The sequence below is a fragment of the Dromaius novaehollandiae genome, chromosome 5 (assembly GCF_036370855.1).
Source record: "Dromaius novaehollandiae isolate bDroNov1 chromosome 5, bDroNov1.hap1, whole genome shotgun sequence".
Lineage (NCBI taxonomy): Eukaryota > Metazoa > Chordata > Aves > Casuariiformes > Dromaiidae > Dromaius > Dromaius novaehollandiae.
The window spans coordinates 37,827,883-37,853,728 of record NC_088102.1 but is presented as its reverse complement, the minus strand read 5'-3'; the positions used below and the strand labels follow the sequence as shown (position 1 = coordinate 37,853,728).

The window sequence follows — 25,846 nt, the reverse complement described above, 5'->3', positions numbered from 1 at the left end:
AAGGCAGAACTAATACATTTGCTTTCCAAAAGTGGCATAAGAGAAAGACATCCCTATTGCTCTTGTTCTTTGCCACAGAAATAGGAATTATTTGCCTAACATACTGCACATTAAAAGAATAAATGTTATCACTGGAAAGAACTATGTAAAATTAACCTACATGATAGCGATCCTTTCTATTTGTTCCCGGGCTCCTCCATCTCTCATTTCCCATCAATTTTGGGCATTCCTTGAGGGGGAAGAGTTTGGAAAATTGTGACCTCTGTTCTCCCCAGATAGCAGTGATATTAACTACTGTAAACCAACTGGCACACATATACCTGTTACTAAAAAACCTCATAAACAATTCTTTCTTTAAAAGCAGTAATATCAGAGGAGGAAGAATTTAAATAACTGTGCAAATTGCTGTGTCAACGTATATATACAAGTGTTCTACATGCTTAAACTCTTGCTGGCTTTATGCTGAATACAAATTTAGTAGCAGGCATATGGAAAAACAGTAATTTACAGCAATATCTTTCATGTGTTACACTGTTCCTTAGATATGTTTCCTGCATTTGTTAAACAACAGTCATTGGATAAAGTAAGTCAAATATTTTTCCTTAATCATTCCATTTGAAAAGCCTGGAGTAGAGCTTTGAGAATTCTGTGCACTGTGTAGCTATAATGCTACTATTCAGCCTTATTTTTGTACTGTCTTACAACCAGGCAAGTTGATCGATGAATCACTTGGCCTTAGGAGTATGTGTTAGGTGTCTGAATTATTTCCTGTCTGACCGGTGTGAAGACCTTGTCAACTCTTTGTCTGTTCCAGTCCAACAAGCTTTTAAAAACTGCTGTCTTTCAGAAGGACTAAAAATACAAAAGTGATGTAAATAAACTGCTGTCTTCAAGCACAGAATAAATTACTGTGACCCCTGCCATATATTAATAAGATTAACATCTTAAAATAAGTCTAATTTCTGTTATTTTATAAGTATTTTGCTTTCAAATGAAATTTCAACTATTTTCACATATTTCTTCCTTGGCCCCAGCAACAGTCAATTCAAATGTAACATCAAAACAAATAAATTCCCATAAAACTGCAAGAAATGGAAACTACTTTTCCTCAGTGGTGTGACCCTTGAAATCACATTTCAAATGATTTTATGAATTTTAAAATAAATTCTTCATCCAATATAGTCATGTAACATTAATAAGGTTAAGTGAAACACTTAACTGTTAGGAAATATCAGATCAGTGTTATCTGTACAACTTTTATTTTTCCTTTGAAATGTAGGCATTATGAGACGGTCTCTAATTTCATCGTATTTTTTTCAGTAGGGCTTCTGCTTCAGACTAAATGAGGCTATTTCTTTTCACCCTCTCTGTCGGAAAAATGATTTTATGTTTTACTTACTGAACAATATGCAAACTCTGTTCTTTATAGATTTTTCTGTCGCACTCAATTCTGCAATACCAAATGTCCTTATACACATGAAGACTTTTATTTCTATAATAACTCTGTGAAGCAGAGGGATAGTTTTATTCTACAAATGAGAAACTAAGACAGAGATATCTAGGCTAAGTTTAACTTGACACACCTCCAGCTGGATTTGTGTTCAAATGCAAAGCCCCTAGAGCTGCCATTTCTTTCAACCGCATTTGGAGCGTTTAGCTTACGTGAAAATCATCCCATATGTGTTGCAAGGACACACAGAAAATGAGTGTATAGCCCTGAAAATGGTGTAAGAGGTTTGTCCAGCATAAAACATGAAGTTTGCATCAACCTGGAGACAAAGAACGCAATATGGTCTTCCTTGGTACCCATTCAACACTTTCTGTTATAGCATCACATTTTCTGTTCCAGCAGACAACTATCTCATCTCCAAGTTTCTGAAGTGGAAGAATAGCTGCATTCACCATTCACCCCATGCGCTATAACTGGGAAACATGATTCAGTTTTGTTAACACCGAGTTATAGGCAATATCTAAATAAATGTTGGTGGGGAAGGAAGAGATACCTCTCTGGAACATTTTGTTTCTGTTACTTTTATTCCTAAATCTTCTGAGCTGGCAATAAAAAAAACAAGCATCTTTCCTATGACCTTCCAAGCATTTTGAATCAAACTTTTAATCTCCAAGAAAGCCTAAGACCTGTATTTCATGCTTACAATCTATCCTCCTGGATGCTGACTACAGAGGTGACATTCCTCTTATCTCTATGCTAATAAAAAGATGAACATGTGAAAAACAGTAACAGCAAAACCAAAACAATGGTAGACTTTAAAAGCCACTAATCAACTGACCAATCAATCTTCAGGCTAAACGAGTCAACAAAAGGGCACCAGTATTTTTATGTTTTCAAAGCATTTTTACAGTTAAATTTCAGCTTCTTACACTGGCCTTTGCCAGCAGTTTTGGTTGGACATTTTAATAGTTATTAGCACTCTAAAGTGAATGGCTGGACTACTTTTTAATTTTATGAGCATGAACAAAACATTTTTCCCCATGTCATTCAGTCAGAAAATCTGCACAGACATAGCTCCAAAGTAGCTGAAAACACAGCACAGCATAAACTGGCTTCTTGTTTTGCTGATGCCATTCATTTCACTTGCATATGTGTTTTTACTATATGAACAGAAATCAGAGCTTTCTTATTTAACTGTGTCCCCACTCAGAGGACATTGCCTGTCTAATTTTTCTACAGGGATAAAATGTTTCTGGCATAGACATAGTTTGAGGCTGTGAAACTACCGTCTTTTGTGGCTTTCAGAAAAAAATTAAAAAGTACTACAAAAGTCATAAATGCACAATATCTTGAATTCTTTACAGGGTTTTAAAAGCCTGTATCACAAAAAATTTGTATGTAAATATACATTTACACAGAGTCTATAAATGGGAAATACATTCCAGGAAAATCTGACTGAGCTCAGGTAGAATGAGATAGGTGCTAGCAGACATCTCTGGATTTGCCATTCATGTATATAAATCAAGGGAAACCACTGAATGTCTGCATGAAGAGACAGGAGGAGAGTGTAGCAATGGCACTTCAGGATTTACCCTTGCCTTCCTGGATTACTTGCTTCTCCTTTCCTCCTCTTCCCTGTGGCCTCCTCCTTCATTTGACAGAACAAGGAAGATCTAGACAGTCTCCTTGGTCACTGATTCTTGATCAGTTCTGATGCCTGAAACAACCTCTATGGCTAAAGTATGCTAGAATGTGTTATCTGCAGATGAAGTTCATAACTTGCTGATTTAAGTGCAAGCAGTACATCGCTAGTGCAGTACATAGCTTTCAAGACAGAAATAAGAGACTTGCATATTTTCCTATTGTTAAAACCCTTTTTTTTTCTATCCAACTCCTCTACCTGTATCAGTGTTCAATAAATTATATGCTTCTGTACTGCATACTAAGTGATCAATGCTAACACTGAGAGCTGTGGTGAGTATAAGCCTTTCACATTTTTTCCAAAGGAAGGTTTTCTACCTAGAAACTAGGAAAGTCTGACAAAGCATGCGCAAAACTAACCACTAATTACTTTTAAACTGACAGCACACTTTTATGAATGTCCTTAATGAAGATTAGGTTTAGCCAATGTTTAAATTTAAATTTTTGGAGTTACATGTGACACAGAATCAAAGTATTTTTGCATTAGAAAAAAGCATACTCTTCACTGCTACATAAAACAACATGATGTTCTTTATGTTAAAGAATTCATGTAAATCAATGTTGCTTAAACTTTCTTAAACTTTTCAGTTCAGCTAGGAGCATCAGATCTGAAGGCCTTCAGGTAAGAGTGCAAAAACTAGTAAATACAGGTAATGTGTCCATTACAGCCATTAATGTATACAGTACTCGTAACAGACAAAATCTCAACTTATTTACTTTTAAATATAAAAATGAATAAGACTTTTTAAAATTAAGATTCAACTAGGGAGCAACAACTGCAAAGAAAACAAAGCTTCAGTCTGTGAATCTATCTGAGCAGTAAATCACCAGTACTGGGAATTTATTGTATGAAGAGCTGGGTTACCCACGGAGGCAGAAAACTATATTCCTCTGAGGAGAATCATTAAAGTGAAATCAGAATCATCATGGATGAATAAATTATTTCAGAGAGTTCATACGCTAAGGAAAGGAGAGGCTGGAATCGAGCAAATGCCACACCAAGAACCACGCTCTCTATGATAAGTTAGAAATTCTTTTTGAAAGCAATCAGAAATACAAATGCAGGAAGAGGATTTGCATTTAGGATTCTGCTTTGAACCTCAAAAGAAGCCTCAAAGGCTCGAAAGGTAAGATTCCTATAGGGCCGTCTTGAATTTGGCAGTGCAGACTGCAAGGTCCAGCACAACGGCGACCACTAGCTTCCACACAGCAGTGGGCGCTCAGCACCCCGGGCTGAGAACAAAACATCAATGTGGTTGGGCTTCTAGCAGCACTGAATCATGGAAACTGGTAAAATAAAAAGGCATATGGAAAATACTATAAATAAGGACAATCCTTCCCCTCTCCAGCTCTTAAATCAAAGCTATTTGGTAATCAAGCTTTTTTCCATGTTACAAAACTGCATTTTAAAAGCTGGAAAACAGAAAGTTAATGTAAGGAACACTGATGGGAACACACCGACTATATATTACTGATACTGATGCTGTTGTGTTTATTTAAATTGATTACTATGTGTTAAAACAGTTCCTGTCCACTAGAGATGCATGTAAAATAGATCACACTTGATGGCATTTTACATCAGTGATTACTCCAAAAGCCCCAAAGCAATGTAACTGAAGTAAGCTCTACTTTGGTTTGCTTATTAATATTTCAGACTCTAGACTCATTTTCCATAGACTCTGTTACTCAAGCTGGTTCTGAAGTGTTAGGCTGCTGCTGCGATCTGAACGTAGGGTGCAGTTGCACTGACTGCTATTATGAGTGTAGCAGTTTACAAACCAATATCTGGCTGTGCAAGGAAACTGTTTAAATAGTACAATCCAAACAAAAAGATATTAAATGTTGTATGCTGGTGTGCAGCTTTCTTCTGAATGAAAAAGAAAAAAAAGATAGTGGCCAGCTAGAGAGGAAATCTCATAGGTGTATCTTATCAACACAGCTTAACACCATACAGTCCAAGGTGGGGCACAGCACAAGAAAAGGGAAAACAATTGTTTAAATGGATGTATTTATAAACGAACAGTGACAAGACTGACATTGGGAGATGCAAATGCACATTACATACACGAACCTAAACTACAACCAATCAAAAGGAAAATGATACTCATAGTTCTCTGACTTGATCTAATTTGTTTCATAAAGGATTACTGATTCATAACGGATTACATATCTCTACCATAAGGCAGGATGAAATGTCTCACTTTTTTTACAGAACAAGAAGAAAGGGAAAAATTTGCATTTAAAATTGAAACATAAAGACATATCTTGTCTTGAAAAAAAAAGCAGAGAACTTCAGAGTTTCAAATGGAGGAGGGTGGAGAGCTATTTCTGAATTACTTCATTTTATAATAAAGAACCTTAGATAACATTATCTGGAATATATCTGTGATTTTATCATTCAATTTCTTAGTGCCTAGCCTTTCTAACAAGCACTTGAATTTTATTTATTCTCTGCTTGTTAAACGCAGAGCTGGCAAGCATTTCACCAAAATAAAAATAAACAAAAACTATTATGATTTTGGTAAGATGAATAGATAACAGTTTAAGCCAAAATCTTTAAGAGGAAATGAGATGCCTTTCAAATCCCAGTTTTTACAGCTTCCCTGAATGTGAAATAGTTCTATGTAAATGAACCTAGTGCTTGGACTGAGTTTATTTGTAGAGGAGAAAAAGAACAAGGGCAAAGTATTTATATGCTGGGATAATTTTATTTGACAGAAGTCACAAGGTAGGACTATGAGCAGAGAAGCAGTAGGACTAGGTAAAATTTTGCCTCCTTTTTCAGTATATGAATTGCTGATGGATGTAATTTGAGATTCAGCAGTTGGTAAACAAGCATATATTATATTAAAAAGTGCAAATACAAATATAAAAATAGATTTTTTAAATGACATTTTTAAAGTGAATTTTATTATAGATATCTAAGACAGCATTCAGTGAAGTTATTCATGTGTACCTTGATCAGATTATTGCAATGATGCAATCTCCTTACCGATGTGACTTGACATTTTGCCATACTTTCATTCACGAGCTGTCATGAATGCCTTACTTTATACAACATCTGTTCTAGCAAAAATCGCTCTCTATTCTGGTATGGCAGAGAAAATGCTATAGAGGATTTTTTGCACAGCTACTAATCCAAATAAAGAGAATGAAGATAGAACCATCGAAGCTATTTTCTCTGGATTAGGACACTAGATCACTGACTTTTCATAGTTTTACATCTTAATGTGCACTGAGGAAACCATATTTCTCTAAAAATTAGAATTTTAATTCATTTGTGCTTTCTTAAGCCCAGAGGACAGTGCTACTACTAGTAAAGTAAAATGCAATAGAAAAAATGTAACTCTTTCAATGGGAATTGCCAAGTAGCTGAGCCCAAAGCTTTGACTTCTTGTTGGCATCTGAAAAAGAAATACCTACAAATCCTAATCTTAAAAACTCACTGTTCCATTAGCAACTGCGAAAATATAACAAAGAGAAGCAAGACTACATTGTACCGATATAACTGTACAAAACCCAAATGGCTAGTGGCTTTGTTGTGTCCATTCAGTTCTGAGCTGTAGATATCACAGATATAGAAAGACACACTTTTTTCTGGTCTGTTTTCACGTTGTGGATCTTGTTGAGGACAAGGCTGCCATGTTAATTATAGCCATGTCCAGAAACAATATGAAAACCTCAGTGTTCACACCAATGAAAACAGAGCTAACTTAGAAAAATGTTACTTTAAAGTTCAAAGAGCATCTCAACAAAGGATATGGGGTTCATAAGGCAACGAGGTAGGCAACCTCGATTTAATGCTGCAATTTTTCTTCAGTGGATTAGTGTATTTATGCTAGATGTTTATAACCAAATTCTCCATCTGCTGGAGTCCTGCTTGAAATCAAAGAAGAGCAACTGAGAGGAACTAGTTATGTTCACTTCATCTTGTGTCCCCGAGCCCAGGTAGAGCTTTAATCGCCAAAGAACAGTTTTTGTTTATGCCATGACAATGATCTTATGTTAGTGAAAATGACTAATAAATATTAAGGCACAGCTCCACTCTTATTGGCCATGGCCCCCTAAAACACTTCTGCCCTTAAATTATATCACGCTGAGATTGTAACTGTTGAATGTCACAACCAGTTTTCTGGTATAGAAATTCTTCATATTTCAAAAATATTCTCCAAGTGAGTCATATAGACTGAAAAGTTTAAAAAAAGAAAATGCAAAGAAAAAGAAAATCCTCATGTTGTGTGTGTCTTCCCTAAGTGTGACTCATTTTGTTTGTGCTTTCCTTATCTATGAGATATGTTTGTATTACATATAAGAAAGTTAATTTATGTAACAAAATATAAACTTTGTGTTACCCTTGTGTCAAGTCTGCATATAATATACTCAAAATAATGTACAGATCTGGGCCATAAAAACTCAGTACAAAACTAGCTATTTTCTTGGTAATCTGCCCAATAAGAAAACATCATAATTTACTCATTATGGGTTACTTACTTTAGGCTGAAAGTCTAAAGACCACCTTTGGTGTATCATCAGATCTATTTAAATTGCTTTCATACTTCCATAATTGTTACTCTAATCATCTTCAGAAGCAGTGCTAGAAACATACTTTGAACAATATGCAATTCAAGCTTCAGCTATTGTATGTGGATATTCACTTTGGATTTTCCTTTATATTAAAATATTTGCATACTTAGAAAAACAATACTGATATCAAAGCATTCTCTAGTGCCTAATAATTAACTGAAGATTCAACTTCTTCAGTTGTCTACCAGTTGCACTGACAATTATCACTGTTGAATTCATTCTCCTAAACTTAGTATCTGGCGATCTTCTTTACAGCAGATCTGCTGCTGTAAAGTTTTAAGTTATAATATCAGAAGAAACTAACTGTAAAAATTGCATTAATTGGTGCACTTGTTAGTAATATAGGTAGATATATTTTTGGAAAAAAGGGAAAAAACACACAATGCAGAAGAACTACAAAGTGTAAGGGACTGTCACAGTAAAAATTCCTAAGCCAGGTTTCAGAAAGCTGGTATACCTTCTTAGTGCAGGAGAGCCAGCAAAGCCTTCTGTAAGCCCTATATGTAGAATTTGCAGAAATGCAACAAATTCAAAATGTTGGACTTTCTGTGCACACATAGAGGATGCTCTTGAGTCTGAATATCAAAAGTAGTCCCCTCTGCCTTTGAGATGGAAGTGGTCCACACATGCACAAACCAGTTGTGCAGTGCAGTGTAAATGTCCTGGAATTTAAGAGCCTGTAACTAAAATTGAATTCTAGAGTCTATGCTGGCGGCAAGGGCCTGCAAGTCAGACTTGCGATTCTCAGTATAGCAGCATTGTGTTCTTTTCAAACTAGCCTAATTAGGAGGAGGAACAACCTCTTAACTCACTCAAGTTTTAAAGAATGAGATTCAGTTATGTACAACATTGTGTAATGTATGCTACAGATAACCATACTTTAATCTAGAGCACTTAAAAATCTTCCTGCAGTCTCTGAGTGAGCTTCCAAAGTCATGAATTCAACAGATCAACTGCCTGTTGCAGGAAACAGTATTTCCTCTAGTTCTCTGAACACTTAATTCCCTGTACTGGCCCCCCTATTCTTGTATTATCAGATAAGATTATAATCATAATCTATAGTGTTTTATTAACAAATCTAAGTATACAATCAAATCCAGTTAATCAGTATGCAGCCAATATATATTCCAAAACTATGTTTATGGAAGTAATGTATTTTCTGGGAGAGAAAACTAACACAAAAATTTGCAGATTTCTCACAACACAAGACACCATGAGCTAACCTATCAATGAGCCTAAATAAAACAGATGACATGCTATACACTTGAGCGTCTCCCTTCTTGCAACTAATTTTTCATGCTCACATTTTATTTTCTGTTTTTTGGAAAGCAGGGAATAGCGCTGTGATGAACATTCATCTGCCGCTATACTTGCAACAAGCAGATCAATAGGCTTCCTTCATTACGCTTTCAGCCAAACACATAGCACATGCAGAAGCCGGGGGAAAGGGAGAGAAAGAAAGAGAGAGAGATTGATGCTGATAATAAAAACTCTGAGACACAAATGAAGATAAAAAATGGGGTCACTGCATACCTACGTGTAGTTTTATAAATTAGCAGACTTCGGACTTTCCTCTGTGGGTCAATCAGTTATTCTAAATTTTGTACAGTATTTTTAAGATAAAATGTAAGTGAAGTCGATCTGGTCTAATTAACATCTCAAGTGAACTACAGCTATTTTTAAAAAGATGACTGTGCTTTTTAACAACTGGATAATGAGTCGGTCATATATGTATTACACACATACTATACTACACAACTGCTAAGTCAGCATCATTGCTAATTAATGTACTTCCACTCTTAGAAAGTTCATTTAAATACTCCTGCTAACATTTATAAAAATGACAAGCATGAAGCTAAACGATTTTCATAAAAGAGGGAAAAACCTTATTGTAGATTACAAAGTTTGAAGAGGAAATGAATTTATATTTTATCATTAATATGTTACCATTTATATTTTACCATTTCAGAGCACTCACGATCTACTTTTCTTGCCACAAGGGAATCACTTTTTAAAGAAACTTGCTGTGATTTAACTGAATTAAACCAGAGAAACAGAGCATCTCTTTCATCCTAGACAAGTGGAACTGCTAAGGTGCTGAGCAAAGGGGCTCTAGAGAAAATAAAAGCCTCTCCAGCTAGGTATATAGTACTACTACCCTGTAATGCCTGGGCTTCAAGAAACTATAAAAACCTTGCTATAACTAAAGGTAAGTAGCAGTTTTTAAAAACCTTCTGCCTATTCCTCTCAAGCAGCCTTCAGTTGACCATGCCCACAGTTTTACCAGGTCTGGAAACTGGTGACAATAAAAAGGATTAGGTGAAAAGAAGCTTTTCTCTGTTATTAGACTCTGAGATGGAAAATGGACTCTACAAGGATGTCTTCTACAAGAGAAAGCAGGAAGCAAACTCTACCTCAAATTCTTCACAATGGTGAATATACAGATCCAGTTTGTCTTCTAACGGAAGATTTGGTACTTCTTCAATTAAAGATCTTGTATGTAACAGCTTAAAAAGTTCTCTGATAGTACAGTCAATTACCTTTTTGGCAATTTTAGTTCAAAGATTACCAATGCATCCAATTCCAAAGCTTTTCTCAAAATCAAAATAATAATTAAGTTTCTCAAGATGAACCTACATTGACTATTTCTGAAAAACAGATTTCAGAAACTTCTTATAACAGGTGATTTTTTTTTTTTTTGCTTTTGTTCTACCATTGTCAGAAGGCACATTCAGCTGAACTCCTGCAACACTGATTCCATTTCTATTGCCTGTGTGTCCCTGGCATTCTGTGAAGGTCCAAAGCTATTTGATGATGATCTCGACGTACAAAATTAAGAAACTTTGAACTGGGAATCAGCTTAAGAAAAATATTTTCTTGCAGTAACCACCATAGAAATAGGTGTAGGCACAACAAACTACCTTAAGCTCCTATCTGGAGTGTGGTTCTTTTTTCCCCTGGATATCAGATATTATGCAATATAGTTAACATTACTCCTTTCTTCTCCTGGATCAAACCAAATGTCAGGCTTTTAGGGCTTTATTGAACATTATTTTGGGAGAACTTCTACCATATTTGGAGGTCAGAAGGTTGTTTACCTATAGCAACCTTTTCCATTTTCCAAAATAATAACAGGTGACATTGATCAGTGCTGGACTTGCATCCTGACTTTAACCTGTATTTCCAAATGAAGAGTCCCTTATGAGGTTAGAAACCTCATAAAGAGGAATGCATCCTTTATGGAGTCCAGAGAATGTCCAGTGCCTCCTTGCCTCTTCAAATACCTAGAGCTGCCACAGAAATCTTCAATTTTGACTGATGCTCCTTTGGATTTCAGCTCAAATGGTCCATTCCAAAACAGAGAGGGTGTTCTCCTGCCCCCAGAGAAGAATGTATCCATATTTTTTTTTTATACCTTCAGTCTGCAGTTTAAAAGAAAGCAATCTAGATCTCACACAGTATGTTTTGAAACCATGGAACTGTGATCAGCTGGAAAAAAGTTTTTTTTAAGTACATCACATGATCTGGCTCATCAGACAGCCAGGTTTTCCACATCTTTAGATACAAAGATCTTCTCTTTGGACAGAATATAAAGGACAAATTGCTTGCACACTCTCACACTGACACCCTAATACTTCGGCTAGCAGACCCTTTCCTACAAATCCCAAAGACTTCCTTTGTGGACAGGGACTAAATCCTTAATACTCCAATTTTCTTTTTCTGTTGAGGTAGACTCTATCTGTTCCAAGATCACTAATCAGTACCGCAGTCTGATAGCTACGGAAAAGGCAAAATAGTTCTTGGAATCTGATCAGGCAGGAGAGCCATAAATACCTGAGACCCGCTAAGGAAACGCACTGGCTTCCACTCCTTTCAAAGACAGCAATCCCTCCAGAATGCAAAAAGAACAAATGGCTGGAGCTGCAGGCAAAGCAAGAAGAGTCTAGTTCTCCTTTCGCTGGCTTATTTCCTTAATATGCAAAAGGGCAAGTTCACCATTTTTGCTGATGAGAACTATAAGAGTGGGATTTGCAGAAAACAAAGTGGCATCAAGCTCAGATGCCTGTTGATCTACAGCTCTTTTTAAATTTACACAGATCATTCAGAAGAATGGTTGGTCAAATGAAGATGGCCTCTGCCTTTCATCCGCAAGAACCAAATTTAATTTCTTGCTCCCTGTATTAGCTTAGAAAACCACTCTGTCTTTCTATGTGTATGAATATTGTATTATCATTTACTCTATATTGGCATTCGATGATAGCCATGATAAAAACAGTGAGGCCTTCATATAGTAATGAGGCACAATAAACTGCAGAATACATATCAGATACTTTCAAGGACAGATAGTTGATCATCTTTAAAACAACTTATCTCGTGGTAGAGCCAGAAGCAATTATTTGTCTTGGACAGAAAAACTGGTAAGCATCTCTTTGTCCTTAAAAAGACTCTCATTAGATTTTCTGCCTGTTCGTACCCTGATATTAGAAAAAAAATCTTTTGTATTAATAAGGATAAAGAAGTGCTAGGATTGAGTGCTTGAGTGGCTGAAGTTTCTTGAGGACAAATTAGACACACACCAGTAAGATACTAGTTACATACAGCTGATCCTGCTCAGGGACAGAGTGATGGATTATGTGAGCTCTTTATGTTTGCTTTTGTATGGTGTTCATTAATAGTGAAGTAAGAGCATCTTTATGTGAAGGAGTAAACATAACTAATCTGAATGAGTCCAATGTGCAAACACAGAGCATCACATAATACCAGTTCAGTCCCATTTCCTCCCCACTTCACCTCAGTTGCTTATGAGACTGTCTAAAATCTCATTTGCCTAGAATGATACCTTTAAGTGTTGAAGTCTTACAACCTCCTTTTCTATCAGTATTACCTTCACTTTTTGGCATGTGTGTGTATTTCATAGCACTTTCAACAATGGTATTTTTTAAGAAGATTGGTGTATATGAAGTAGAATTTAGGGACCTATATCGCTGATCAGCATGTTACCTGCAGGAGTGACTGTGAGCATAGTCAACAAAGCAGTCCATTAATGACTGACAGAACACTATTTAAAAAAACTAGGCTGTACGTTAACCAGGTCAAAGTCATTTACTTTACATCTGTAAAATATCTAGTTACAGTGGCCAAACTAGAATGCAAAATCAAGAATGTGTGTGTGTGTGTGTGTGTGTGTGTGTGTGTGTGTGTGTGCGCGCGCGTGTGTACTCACAGTCATAATCAACTATTACATCATTTTGATAATAAAGCACTGTGTTTCTTGGAGCTATGTTTCTGACCTTAAAGAGTACATTTATAAATCAGGTATCGCTAAACAGTGGGACACAAGATTTGTTTTAAAGTGAATTATAGAGTGGATTTTTTTTTTTTTTTTAACCTAGGACAGTATCTCCATGGATTAAACCAACAAGTAACTTTTTTTTGGAGCTTGAGTTTCATTTGGGCACCAAGTTCATACACATGGAGCAAAATTTTCAATTTAATATTAGGTTTAGAACTTTGCTCACTATGGTTCTACAGTGAGATACAATGAATTGTCCTGTTTTTAGGAGATCTTGTCAACTTTAAGAGATTCTTTTAAAATACAGAATGAGTGAACTCTACGTGCTTCAGATGGATTGATTCAATATTACAGAAACCCTCAAATCCATCTTTTTGATACTCATCCATTAATCAACTGTAATACTATGCTGAAGCCTGATCATTACACAGTGGGTCATGGCATTCAATTGACAGTATTTTATAAATTCTGTTTTTATCCTGTGATACTGTGGATTCTGGTTTATCTTAACATCTTTACTCTGAAAACATGGTATGAAAAGCCAATCTTAAATAATCTCTTTTTTTCCATTCTAATTACAATTTCATGTATTTTTCATTTCAAGTCTTGCTAAGCTGGTACTATACCCTTAAACTGTAGAAGAGTATCATGAAGTTGATACGGAAGTGTTTACAACAGTATATGAATTTTTGGTAGATAATGAACCAAGCCAGACTTTTGGGAAATAACAACAAACTTCAGATATCCATAAAGCATCCTATATCTAGCAAGGTTATTAATAATCATAACATGATGGCCATTTCTACAGAGCCTTTCTAGTTACAATAATACCATTGAGTTAAAATAGGTCAGACTGACTGGTGAAGCATCTTGCAGTCTGGGCATCTGCAAGCCCATTATGGAAGTATTCTCATTTTAATGTAAGAGAAAAGTAATGATGTTTTCATTATATAATTTATGCTCCTATGTTATGTAGCAGGTGCCTAGCTGGACTTTACAACATCCCAGACTAATATGATGATTTTAAAACCACGCTGAACATGGCTGCAGGGTGGTCATGCAGAATTTTCCCCCACAGCTGATTCTTCCCCACTTGTGCACAGTGCAAGGCAAAAAATGAAAAGTAAATGAAATCAAAAAAGGGTGATGGGCGAGCAGGTCAACTGTGTGAGAGAACACGTGCAAGTATACCTCAGAAACACTATAGGTGGATGAGCACGAAGGGAGCCGAGCCTGGTTGTGCAGTGGGGAAAAGAAAACATTGTTAAAAAAGAAATGGTGGCACAGTAAGGGTCTCAGGTTTTCTGTATAGGTGGCTCCAGCACTGAGATAGTAGCAGGGGGTTCATTAAGTTTCCAAGACCAGCTATTCCAGAATCTCCAAATTCAGGCTTTTTAAGGTGGAAGCTTCTTAAAAGAAAAAAGATATTGTACTTATAAAATAGTTAAAACTAATGATGAATCTGAAGTGTTAGTCTTTATTCCTCTAGAAAATTGGCATTGTGACCAGAAAACTATCTTTAGGATAATAAAGCATTCTAGAAAGAAGCTTACCAATCTCCTTCATTTAACACTATTAGTTTTATTTTAACTCTGCAAAAAATACAACGTGAAAACACATTAAAGGCCCTATTCTTCCCTGTGTATGTTTTTAGATGCTCAGAACTAGCACTTCAATAATGAAGTTTTTTCTTCGATCTCACTTCTCCAGAAAACAGAGTAACTTGCAAAGGCTAAATTACTAATGGCCAGATATGGGCCAGCAGAAATCTGCACGTTATGTCCCTCATTAATATAAAAGGCTGTGATTCTTGAGGGACGCTGTCCATTGTCAGCATATCAGCACCGACACAACTTCATTCGGAACACTATAGTTTTAATGACAGAAGTTGTTCAGAACCTAGAGTGTGGTTTTACTATGCACAAAATGCAACAATATGATTGCTTAAGCAACACTTTGTTTATATAAGACATCAATTTTTCTATACTAGTAAATCAATCCTAGATCAGAGATAAATAAAAAATTTAAAAAAAGAAGAGTTTCCCGTTATTTATAGGATTTTCTTTTCTTTAAGTGAGTCTGAAAATCCTTTCCTTGGCTGAATATATTTTGCATTTCAATTACAAAGACTAATCTCAATTTTAGGGTTTTTTTCCTTAGCTTGCGTTAGTCTATTAATGATCTGACAACAAGTGGCTGTGAAGACTAAAAACACTCTAATAAATGAAATAAAAAAGACATTGTTCCTATAAATACATTAAAAAATTCCTCTTGATTTTTTTCTAAGGGTGGAAAAATGACTCATCAGAAGTCTATGCAAAAATCCCTTAGACTTCAACAAAATCAGCACTGTACAACACTTCAGATACATTGATATTAAAGTGAACCCAGCAAGAATTTCCGCATAAATTGTAAGTGACCATTTCCTAACTTCAGTATTATGATGGACTGAGCAAGATGATACTCAAAGTCACTCATGAACATTCTTCAATTTCAGACATATGTATTTCATAATTCTCCACTGAAATGTAAAGTATCACTTCCAGGAAAATTCTACATTTATATTTGTCTGTGTTCATTTATATCTCCCTTATATACATCTATAGAGCTGTTTTTTCTTCACAGAAAATTTATAATACTCTCACTGAAAATATTTTTTGTTCCTTTTTGGCATTCTGTATATTTTTCCTTTGCTCTAACTAGATAATATTACTAAGGATGTCTAAATGACTTCAGGACATCTTAAATGTTCACACACACTCAAACACTACCTCCTTCCCCTGATGACATGTTTCCTTATGACAACATGGTATAGTGAGTTGATTTACAGAAGGATTATGTCACAAATAGAAAATGACTTCAGACAAATAGAAAGAGAATGCAATTTTAAGAAACCAAGTATCATTCTTAAACAGTCTCTTCTGTTAAAAAAACAAAAAATAAAAAACAAAAAAAAACAAAAAGAGACCCCCTCCTCCAACAAATACTGAGCAAAAATTGTTTCTAGGAGGATTATTTTGAAAGCTTTCCTAGAAAGATAAGGTGTGCTTTTGCTTAGTTATATGACATGAGGTTCTGCTATTCACCTCAGACTTCTGGATGCATTTCTAATCAAGATTCTCATAAATAATCTCCAACCATTGTTCCCATGTTTTGTCTTCTAATAGCATGGAAAAAGAAGATCCTTTGGTTTCAGCTTTGCAGGCGAGGATCCAGAGAATGGATTAATGGCAAGAAATGTCAAAGCAGCAGTGTTTTAAATATCAGCAACTAAATAAACGGGAACAGCAACAATGAGGAGGTTTGGAATCTTATCCAACCAAGTTTGAAAGAATTTGACTCATCTTGTCAATTCCTCACACTATCTTACAAGAGGTATACTTTAAGCTAAACCTTTGTGTACTCTTGTTCTTCGACATCTACTACAGGAAGACTGCTGTTGCCTACCTAATTATCCATATTTTCATTAAAACCTGACCTAAATTTATCATTTAACTTCAGTCTTATTCCTCCTAGCATTTAATTACTTTAAATCATTCCTCAGTTTCTTCATATTCATAAAGTCTCAGTTACAAACAGGCAAATGATAATATTGCTTCCACTAAAATACCTGTATATTTTATTTCTTTCTGTTCTCAAACACAAACACACACACATATACATACATACATATATATATATAAAAATTTTTCCTTAAGCACACTAACTCCATATTTTTTTTTCTTATTCACGCATGTGTAGACTCTCAATTTACCTGTGTTATTTTCTCATAATGATGAAATCAAAGTTATGCTCAAGTGTTTTGGTCTCAAAATGGTCTTCAGGAAAGGATTTATCAGTTCCTTACTCTTACAACCTACTCTCTTCCACATACTGATTGCTGTTTCTGTTATTTTCAAGAGGATCATGCAATGAGATTGTTGCATCTGCTGCACACTTATCATTTCCAGATCCTTTCTACATCACTGCTTTCTTTCTAACTGGTCTCCATTTTTGAACATCTGCTTGATGTCAGCATTCCTTAAGTGAACCACTTCTGCAATATTAAAATTAAGTGTCAATATGTTTTTTTAGTTTTTCTAAGTTCCTTTGATGATTCTGCAGACTATCACTTACTCTGCTTCCGATTTGCTGTCATCTGTGAACTCCAGTAACTGATCTTTTGACTGTTTCTTCCAGTTGGAAAGAGGGGGCAATTGTTCTTATTTTGTATGCTGCCTGACAATCCCTACCCATTACTTTGGAGGAAGCTTGCTAACATGCTAACATTTGAGACCTGCTCAAATGTGCTGCTGGGCTTTTTTTTCCCCCATGACCATTCAAGTTAAGGCACCATATTCTCTGTCACAGAAATTCCCCACTGTGACAATGATTTTAAAAGAACTATGCCCATTTACACCAGCTGAGAATCTGGTCCAAAGACTGCATGAGCAATTTGCCATTAGTCTGAAGGCCATAGTGACTTCACTCAGATCTTTAATAATGGAACATAATGACTAGCAATGAAAGCCCCATAAATGTAAATCTTCATCACGACCAAAGAAGGCAGGTATTCAAAGTAAGATAGCACATGGCATACGGGACACTGTAGCCTTCATGAGACACAATTCTATATGAAAAATGATGATCCAGGTTTCATTAAACATCCCCTATGGACAGTATTTGGCCATTACTATGAATTCTGAAAACACTGTTCTTGGCCAAAACCAGAACCTTTGATTTTGAGTACACTGGTTAAGATCCACACAGAAATTGCTTCATATATTACTTAGGAACTCTGTGTAGAATTTCTATGTTTAGACTTATGCTTTTCTGATGGGCTTTTCATAATCTGTTTCTTCAGAATTTAAACTTGCATTTAAAATTAGTTTTACTTACAAAAAAATCTTTGAAACACAGATTGAAGCAGTATTGTTGTGTTGAATCTGTGCTGAACTTTTCAATACTTTCAGGAAGGTATACATTTTAAACAGGTTTTATGAGTTTTAAAATATAAACCAGTTACCTGTTTCACTGTTGATCATCTCAGTAACTAATGCACTTTATTTGCTATTGCTACATTAATCTGAACCAGTAGGAGAATGCTAACAATTCAAAGTAGTAGAAGACTAATTTCCCAAGCAATATTTAATTTTAGCTTCAAACACAGGTATTTTGGAAGGGTCAAAGGATTAAGCCATGAAAAGAATTGGAGCACCTGCAAGAAAGTTGAGTGAAGATCTCCAGAAGAAATGGGAAAACAGATCTCAGTTCAGGAAAACTTTCTTTGTAAACAATTAGGCATTACTACTGATATTAAAAGTAGTTTTTAAATTAACCACTAAAAACAAAAAAATCTGCACAATTAACTAGAATTTTAATGCATGTTTTCAGTGCATATTACTTTAAATATCTGGCAGGCTTTCTAAACTTTTGGTAGAATTTGAGATATTCTGCAGAATTTTGATGTTTCCTACATATTTCTAATGGCCTTTGCCTTTAATGTGGGAAGCATGTCTTTGAGATTCATTCTGAAACAAAGGTTCCACCTTAAATAATATGCACAATTGTGCAATAGCATTTAACTTTCACTTACAGGTCTGGCCATCAGCTACTTCATGTTCCCCCTCCCATACCATTCAATACATTTGCCACACTGTAGTAGTACTAACAACTTTCATTTAAACCCCTTCCCAAAAACATCATGGAATACATGCACATTATTTTAAAGATGAGCTACTAACAGATCCCTCATTTTCTTTCCAAATGTCCACCACTTACTATGGATTTGTGCTATTATTTGATCTGCCATTTGTATCTTCTCTTTTAAAATGCTGCCTTATCCAAAATATCCATTATTAATGCAAGGATCAGACTGGCAGTGAAAAGCAGCAGATTTTAGCTACACACTAGTATACTTGCGATGTGTCCTGGTTGTCTGAAGAAATTTAAAGGGCATATGAAGAATATATGGAACATTATTCAGTTCACAATCTGACCTCCTTGCTTGTCTTGTGTAGGGTATGGCCATGATAGAACAGATAAACTGGCACAGAGGAAAGGAACAATTTCATGTCAATTAGTCTGTGTAATATCTATGGTTAACGTAGTCACAGTTTTTCATTTTAAATCTCTCCCCATGTGGCATTCTGTGCAAGAACATGTGTCTAGAACACTTTTTTGTAGTATAAAGTTTCACAGTGTAACTTTTTTTCCCTGGCTTTATGTTTATTCACCAGTATTAAATCATGAATTTAAGGGTGAGGAGTCTAAAATAAGGGTCCCCCTCTGCCTTGATTATAGCTAATAAGTTTAGCATGTCACCAAATGAAAAATATCTCACAATTTATTCTCCCCAAAACTTGATTCTTAAAGAAATTTGCCAGTGAAATGATAGTCTTTTTATCAACTGATTTTACAGAAAGCTGCAGTGTATTAGCAGCTCATTTCTCTTGCATTTGACCTGCAAAAGATTACAAGCTCAGTGACTTCTGTTTGACAGTGAACAGAATTCAACTTTATATTGGACTTATAGCTGGATATGATAATGCATCCAAATGGGGTAAAAATTATCAAATCATTATCTTTCATTAGATAACCACAGTGGATTATATATTAAAATGATTGTGCTCAGAATAATGACAACAGTCACAGTGTATGGAAGATACAAACAGGACATGACTCTAAAGAAATTATTTTGAGAATCTTCACTGAATGATTGTTCAAAGGGATAAATACAGTTATTAACTTTTATTTCTATTATGCTCAAAACTGTTTCTTTCTAACTTTCATTACACATCACATTATGCAGTTTAAACTCTAAGCTCTAGAGAATTAATCGCTGAAAGGCTGATCTTAACTTATGAAGAAAACTCATGAATATGAGGTACTGCCATCTGTATTGCTATGTTGGCAACAACAACTTGTTTTCTTAAAGATTTCTGTAAAAATGGATAATCTTACAGAGGTGTCATGACTGATACGTTAGATCTTAATCCTTTTTTTCATGTGAATTTTTTTCCATTAAAGCACAAATACAACATACGGAAAATATGCTGCAGAATTTTTGTATTAAAAGAGTCTGCTAAAAAAACAAGCAGTGAAATTTGCATAGCTGGCATCCAAACAAGTATTAACCTATCTTATGAGATAAAGTAAGGATCCAGAACATTAAAGGCAAAGACAGAGGTAGATGTGAGGCTACGTGCTTCTGGGTCACCTTAGCTCAGCTGTAGTTTTCAGTTCAGTTAAGGTATCAATCACAGGGAGAAGATACATGGCTATCCTATGAACTAGGGATATCTATTTTATTTGTTCCCAACTTTAATATTCAGGAAAATTTTAGATATGCCACTTTGGTTTTGGAAAGGGATTTGTTTTACCTGGTATTAAAGCCAACCAAAGTTTGATTAACATTCATTAAAATGTAGTAAGAATTTCTTTTAAACAAACCTTGTCAATTAGGTCAGGTTTCTCATATACATTAAAATGAAACCCCAGCTAGAGAAGAAAGAAAACAGAAAGGGAGAAAGACAGAGAAAGGAAAAAGATGGGGATGAGAGGACAAACTAATCAGATTTGGTGTTACCAGCCAGCAGAAGTTTTAAAAAAACAGATCACCGAGTGAAATCGTACATTTACTCGGAGAGAGCATCCTTTGACATTGCCTTCTAGGTGATCTCTGAGCTCCTCCAGCTTTCGATGGAGCTACATGTAAACATCAGAAAATGAATTGAAAAAACAAGCTGTTCTCTTGTCACGTTTTTTCTTTTTTCTTTCGTTCTTTGTTTTTTTTTTTTAAACAAATCATAGCATAACACATTTCTCACTGCCTTTGGCAAAACATTTCAAGACATCAAAGTGCTTTGCACAATACAAACATACTCAGTAAACTCTGGAACTGGATACGAGACTTTTTTGCTTGATTAACACAGCTCTTTTTTCAGTACAGGAAAAAAATGAATATAAAAAAATCAAGGAACAGATCATTCTAAATCTACTGAATCTGCTACATTATTTATCTATTTATTTATTTATTGGCAAGGCAGTGTTCTAGATTTTTTGCCATTAAAAATAACATTTTAGGGGTGATTTTTCACATTTGGAAATCTTAATTAGGATTTCGATTGTCTATATGGATATTCATATCAGATTTTGGGCCTAAATACATTTTTGCGGTAATGAAATTAAATCTTGGGCAGTCAGAGAAGGAAGTAGGAATCCTAAATTAGGTGTCAATATTTGAAAATTGAATCCCGGTGTTTTTTAAACTAGTGGCTTTCATACTGATGCCACATTCATAAAAATAATAGATGAATCCTGGCCCTTAGATAAACTACACCTCTTGCATATGTATTTGCATTATCCATATACAATTGTATATGATGACCCATTAAAATGTGGAAGTCATAATAATTATCTGCACAATTTTCAAAACAGAATAGTAGCTGTGGCTGCCTGTGTTTTCCTCTGTGTGAATTCAGTGGTACTGAATGTCTGCTACAGAAACAACAGTCCATCAATCATGTACAGTGTTCTTCTCACATATACTGTAACTAAAACCTCTTCCCAAAACACAAGATGAAAAGCTAAAGCCTCACAGACAGTGAGGAATGCTACAGATGCCTCTAGGTATGACTTGTATGAACAAATAGAAACTGGCTTCTTTTTCTACATTGAGATCAATCTAAATGGTGTCATTACTGGAAAGAGGTGCATAATTAATCCTTCCCCTCCCCTTCTTTATGCTCAGTGAAATAACATTTTCACAAAGAGCAGCTGTAGAGCAGCATTAGAGAACAGAGAGGATGGCTTGTCCTGGCACAAAGGCAATATGCATACATACAAGAATAAAACAAAAAATCAAAAACCAAGAAGGCAGGAAAGGCAAGGAGAGTGCAGAAGAAAAATTAATTAATTAGCGCTTGAGAAAGTGCCAAAAGGAAATAAAGTAGAAAAAAGGTGAAAAATTGGATGGTCCTAAAAGAGGCAACTGTTGAGATGGAATCTTAACAGAACGGCCTAGGCTGCACATGATCAGCATCTTGGTAAATTTAGAGGATTTCCTGTGTTTTAAACCATTTATTATATGTAAAATTATACACAAGTGGGTATGGATTTAGAAATCTGCCTGTTCTCTTAAGTGTTCTAAACATTTCAGTATGTTTGTACAAACACGAAAAAGGCAGAAAAAGGAATTGGCTAGTTATTAGAGAAACAGTAGTTCCGTTCTTAATAGCTTAACGTGAATCTCTCTCTCATTTCCTTTTCATGTACACTTTTGTGATTTAAAGGCTGGATGTACACTAAATATTCTGCTTCCTTGTACTGATCTTTTGCAGAATTAAATGCAAAATGTGTGAGCACTATAAAAGTTTAATTATGTTTCAAGAGGGGAAGTGGTACTCTGAAGATGAGTAAGTCACTTCCCCGTGTAGCAGGCAGTTAAGAGTCAACAAATAGCGTAGATCAGAGAAGTGGTTTAATCATGATCCCCAAATTACAGGCACTTCAAGAAGGTTGCTTCTGTCTCTTATTTGTGATGACATTCAAAGCTAACTAGTTGGCAGCTTGCCTTCAGCAGGTTGTTCTATGTGTAGCACAGAAACAAACAAAATGTGACCCAACAGCGATAAGAATACTGAAATAAAAATGATGGAATGGTGAGAAATGGAAAAGCCCCTTCCCTCCCTCCCCTCACCTCCCCCTTCAAAAGGAAAAGTGTAGGCTATAGAAGAAAACTTGCAAAATAAATGTTAGAAACATATTTACTTTGAGGGATCCAACTCTACTAGCAACTCCTTTGCTTTCATCCGGCCGTCTAATTTGCTACAATGGGGGAAGATGGGTAAAAAAGACAGAAGAATAAAGAAAAAGTGAACTTAAAAAAATTTCCACACAATCAGTTAGCAGTACATGCAAGACATCAATTTGACTCTCTGAGACATCTCTAGAGGACAAGGACACAGACTTTAATTTCCAGAATAAATGATGCTTTACCATGTCATTTTAAACTTCCTTGTTGATAAATTTTATTTAAATATATTACCATTTGGCACAAGTTTTACATGCTGAATTCACTAAAAATTTTTTAAAAAATACATGTTACTTATCTGATATGATATGGAGAATAATGAAGTCCTAAGGCTGACTGAAAAAAAAAACCCTTTATCTTTTACTACAGTTAGTAGTTGAATCAAATCACATGATCGCACTATGCTATTACTGTGAGTATCAGGCCTGACAAGTATCATTGCTGATACTTGACAGAACGCAATACAGATTCCTATTGACCCAGGCATAGAGATTTTAGCCATGGCTATCAAGATTCCCAGTTAAAAAATTATGCTGCCCAACCAGAAAATTTTAATGCCAGACCAACATTAGATTTTTATTTCAATACAAAATATATGTACAATTTCTCTCCTAGCATCTCCTGCCTAATTCTTTTTCCTTTATTATATAAGGTTTTTTCCTAGATGATGCAGAGGATGGAAGAAACAATTGAAATACCTGCTCTAAAGGCTTTGTATTGCTAGCAGCATGTATAACAAACCATTCATTTACAATAATAGTTCCTTTCAGATTTGTGAGTCCAGTAAATAAACCTTTTTTACTGCTGTGAAATTAAACCTATGTCCAGTTATTTGGAGTAGAGAGGAAGGAGACAAGAAAAATGACTTGAGGAATATCCTCCTTCTTGGTAGTCTGAGTCGAGACTGAATTGATAGTTTTTACTATCTGATGGTTGTTCCATACCTTATGTAAAATAAATTCAGTCCCATCCAACTGTGGTGGATCCTTTTCAAATCATATTAACTCTCATTCCTTTTGGAAATCTCAGAAAGGAAGCCAAAGACTGAATAGGCCATGGAAATTCAACTATGCTTTAGGCTGACCTGGGGCACAATAGTAAAAGCAAAATTTCTATTGCCACCAATTGATTCTATCTGACCAACAGACAAATTGGGAATTACATATTCAAAACACAGTCAAATGATCCTTTTTAAAAAACCAACTTGCACTAAATTCCCAAGAAAATAATGCAACTAAGCAATATATAAAGGTTCTAAATATTCAGTTCTGATAGGATGCACACTAATAAAATCCACTGGAACTTTTAAGGAAATTGTTCTTTTCCTTCCCTAGTCTTCTCACATTAGAATAGCATCTGTTTTGAACTCTTTCAAGTGAAACACCCACTTTATCATTATGGTAGGATTCCAAGCAAATCTGCAAGCAATTCTAGTATTCTGACCAAGAACAAACTGGCATTCTTAAACAAAATATGTCTCCTTTAGAACACAGACTCAAATGATGTATATGCCATTGTAACCTAGTTGCTCTATCTTTCCTAATTCAAAAGAAAAAAAGCTTCAAGAGAAAAAAGGGATCCTCAGTTGGAAAGAAAACAACAGGAGTTAAAGCAAAGGTATGTGGATCAGCTTCCTGGTTCAAATAATACCCATCCCAGATGATAAGACAAAATGAAGTAGAACCCAAATTCATGATAATAATTTAAAACTTTTTTCAAAAATAATACATTCAAATTTTCTCTAAAAAGTGAGAAATGTACTGAAAGAAAAGAAACAAATGCTGGTAATGTCACACAAGAATGTGGAACTAGGATATTGAGAAAAATGATACATATCAGAGAAACTTGGGAAGAAGTTGCAAGAGATCACAATATGCATTCCCTTTGGGGCAAATTTTTATCTTCTGATACCTACCAGTGTGGGTAGTGTGGTAGCTCAAGCTGTGCTGATGGTTTAGGATTCAGTCAGAGAGGAGGCTGGGGATGTTACAAGTGCATAAAATTGACATTATTTACTCTCTCTCTTCAAAAAATATGGAAGAATATGTACACAATCTGTACATTATAAAGAATTAAATTATAAATGCTTGAAAATATAAAATACAAGGAGACAGCCTAAAGTCAACTCTTGTTTTACATTCATGGCACAGAATTTCCAAGATGACATGTTTTCTATGGAACCTTGTGCTATTCAGCATGCAGTTTGGATGCATCTCAAGGAATGAATCAGAATGATACGAACATTGCACAAACTATATGACATCTCTTGGGGGAATTATACAGAGTATTGACAAAAAGGCAAGGGGCAGCAGGAATTGAAAAACTGTTTTTTCATGACAAATGCCATAGAAAAGAATTCAAGTTTATCCCTATTTCTGGTAAACTCTTCCTGTACAATGTTCTGGAAGTTGGTTGATAAAGCAGTATTTTGGAAAATTGCCATGGATTACACACTCCGCATTTTTCAAACACTCAGCTTGACGCAAGAACTCTGTCACAGAGAAGGTGCGAATACTTGCAGCTAGGAAAGATCAGAGCAGAAAGACTGTGTGCATATGTGTTTTAAGTCAAAAGCATTTGTACCCATCAGTAACTTGTGTGGTCTAAGATACGTAATCTTGATTTTTCTATCACTGATTTGTAAAGTGAAAACAATACTTCCTCCTAAGCAAAATGTAGGACTAACAAAAAGAACCCAAACAGTGAAACTGCAAATAAATTTTTGGGCCTCAGGCTTTATGATTGCTATTTATTACTTCTATATCACAAAACAAGCTAAATGAATGGATTATAAGATGGGACAGGAGCAACACTCAGTAGTTATTGTCAAATGTTACCTGAAAGAAGTGAGGGTTTTGAAACAATTGGAATGAGCTAAATGAAGATACTCAATGTACGGAAGGAAGTGAGGTGTTCTGAAAGGAACATTCCAGGAGACTGGTAAGGTATAATGCAGCAGCAGTCAAGCTAAGTGCATTACAATTGCATCCCTTTCTCACTCACAAGGGAATAACAGTAGGAGTTA

The 25,846-nt window shown here is 35.3% G+C and overlaps 1 protein-coding gene across 16 annotated transcripts in view; it reads right to left on the bottom strand.

The window, feature by feature from the left end:
- GPHN (gephyrin) overlaps positions 1-25,846 on the bottom strand; it is a 321,331-nt gene that overhangs the window by 65,530 nt on the left and 229,955 nt on the right. For 13 of the 16 annotated variants that reach the window (XM_064512456.1, XM_064512463.1, XM_064512465.1 and 10 more), the window contains one exon: positions 22,779-22,835. The exons of the other annotated variants lie outside the window; for them this stretch is intronic. In XM_064512456.1, the coding sequence (XP_064368526.1) occupies positions 22,779-22,835 (57 nt within the window). The remainder of the gene's footprint in view (positions 1-22,778; positions 22,836-25,846) is intronic. 16 annotated transcript variants of the gene reach the window in all.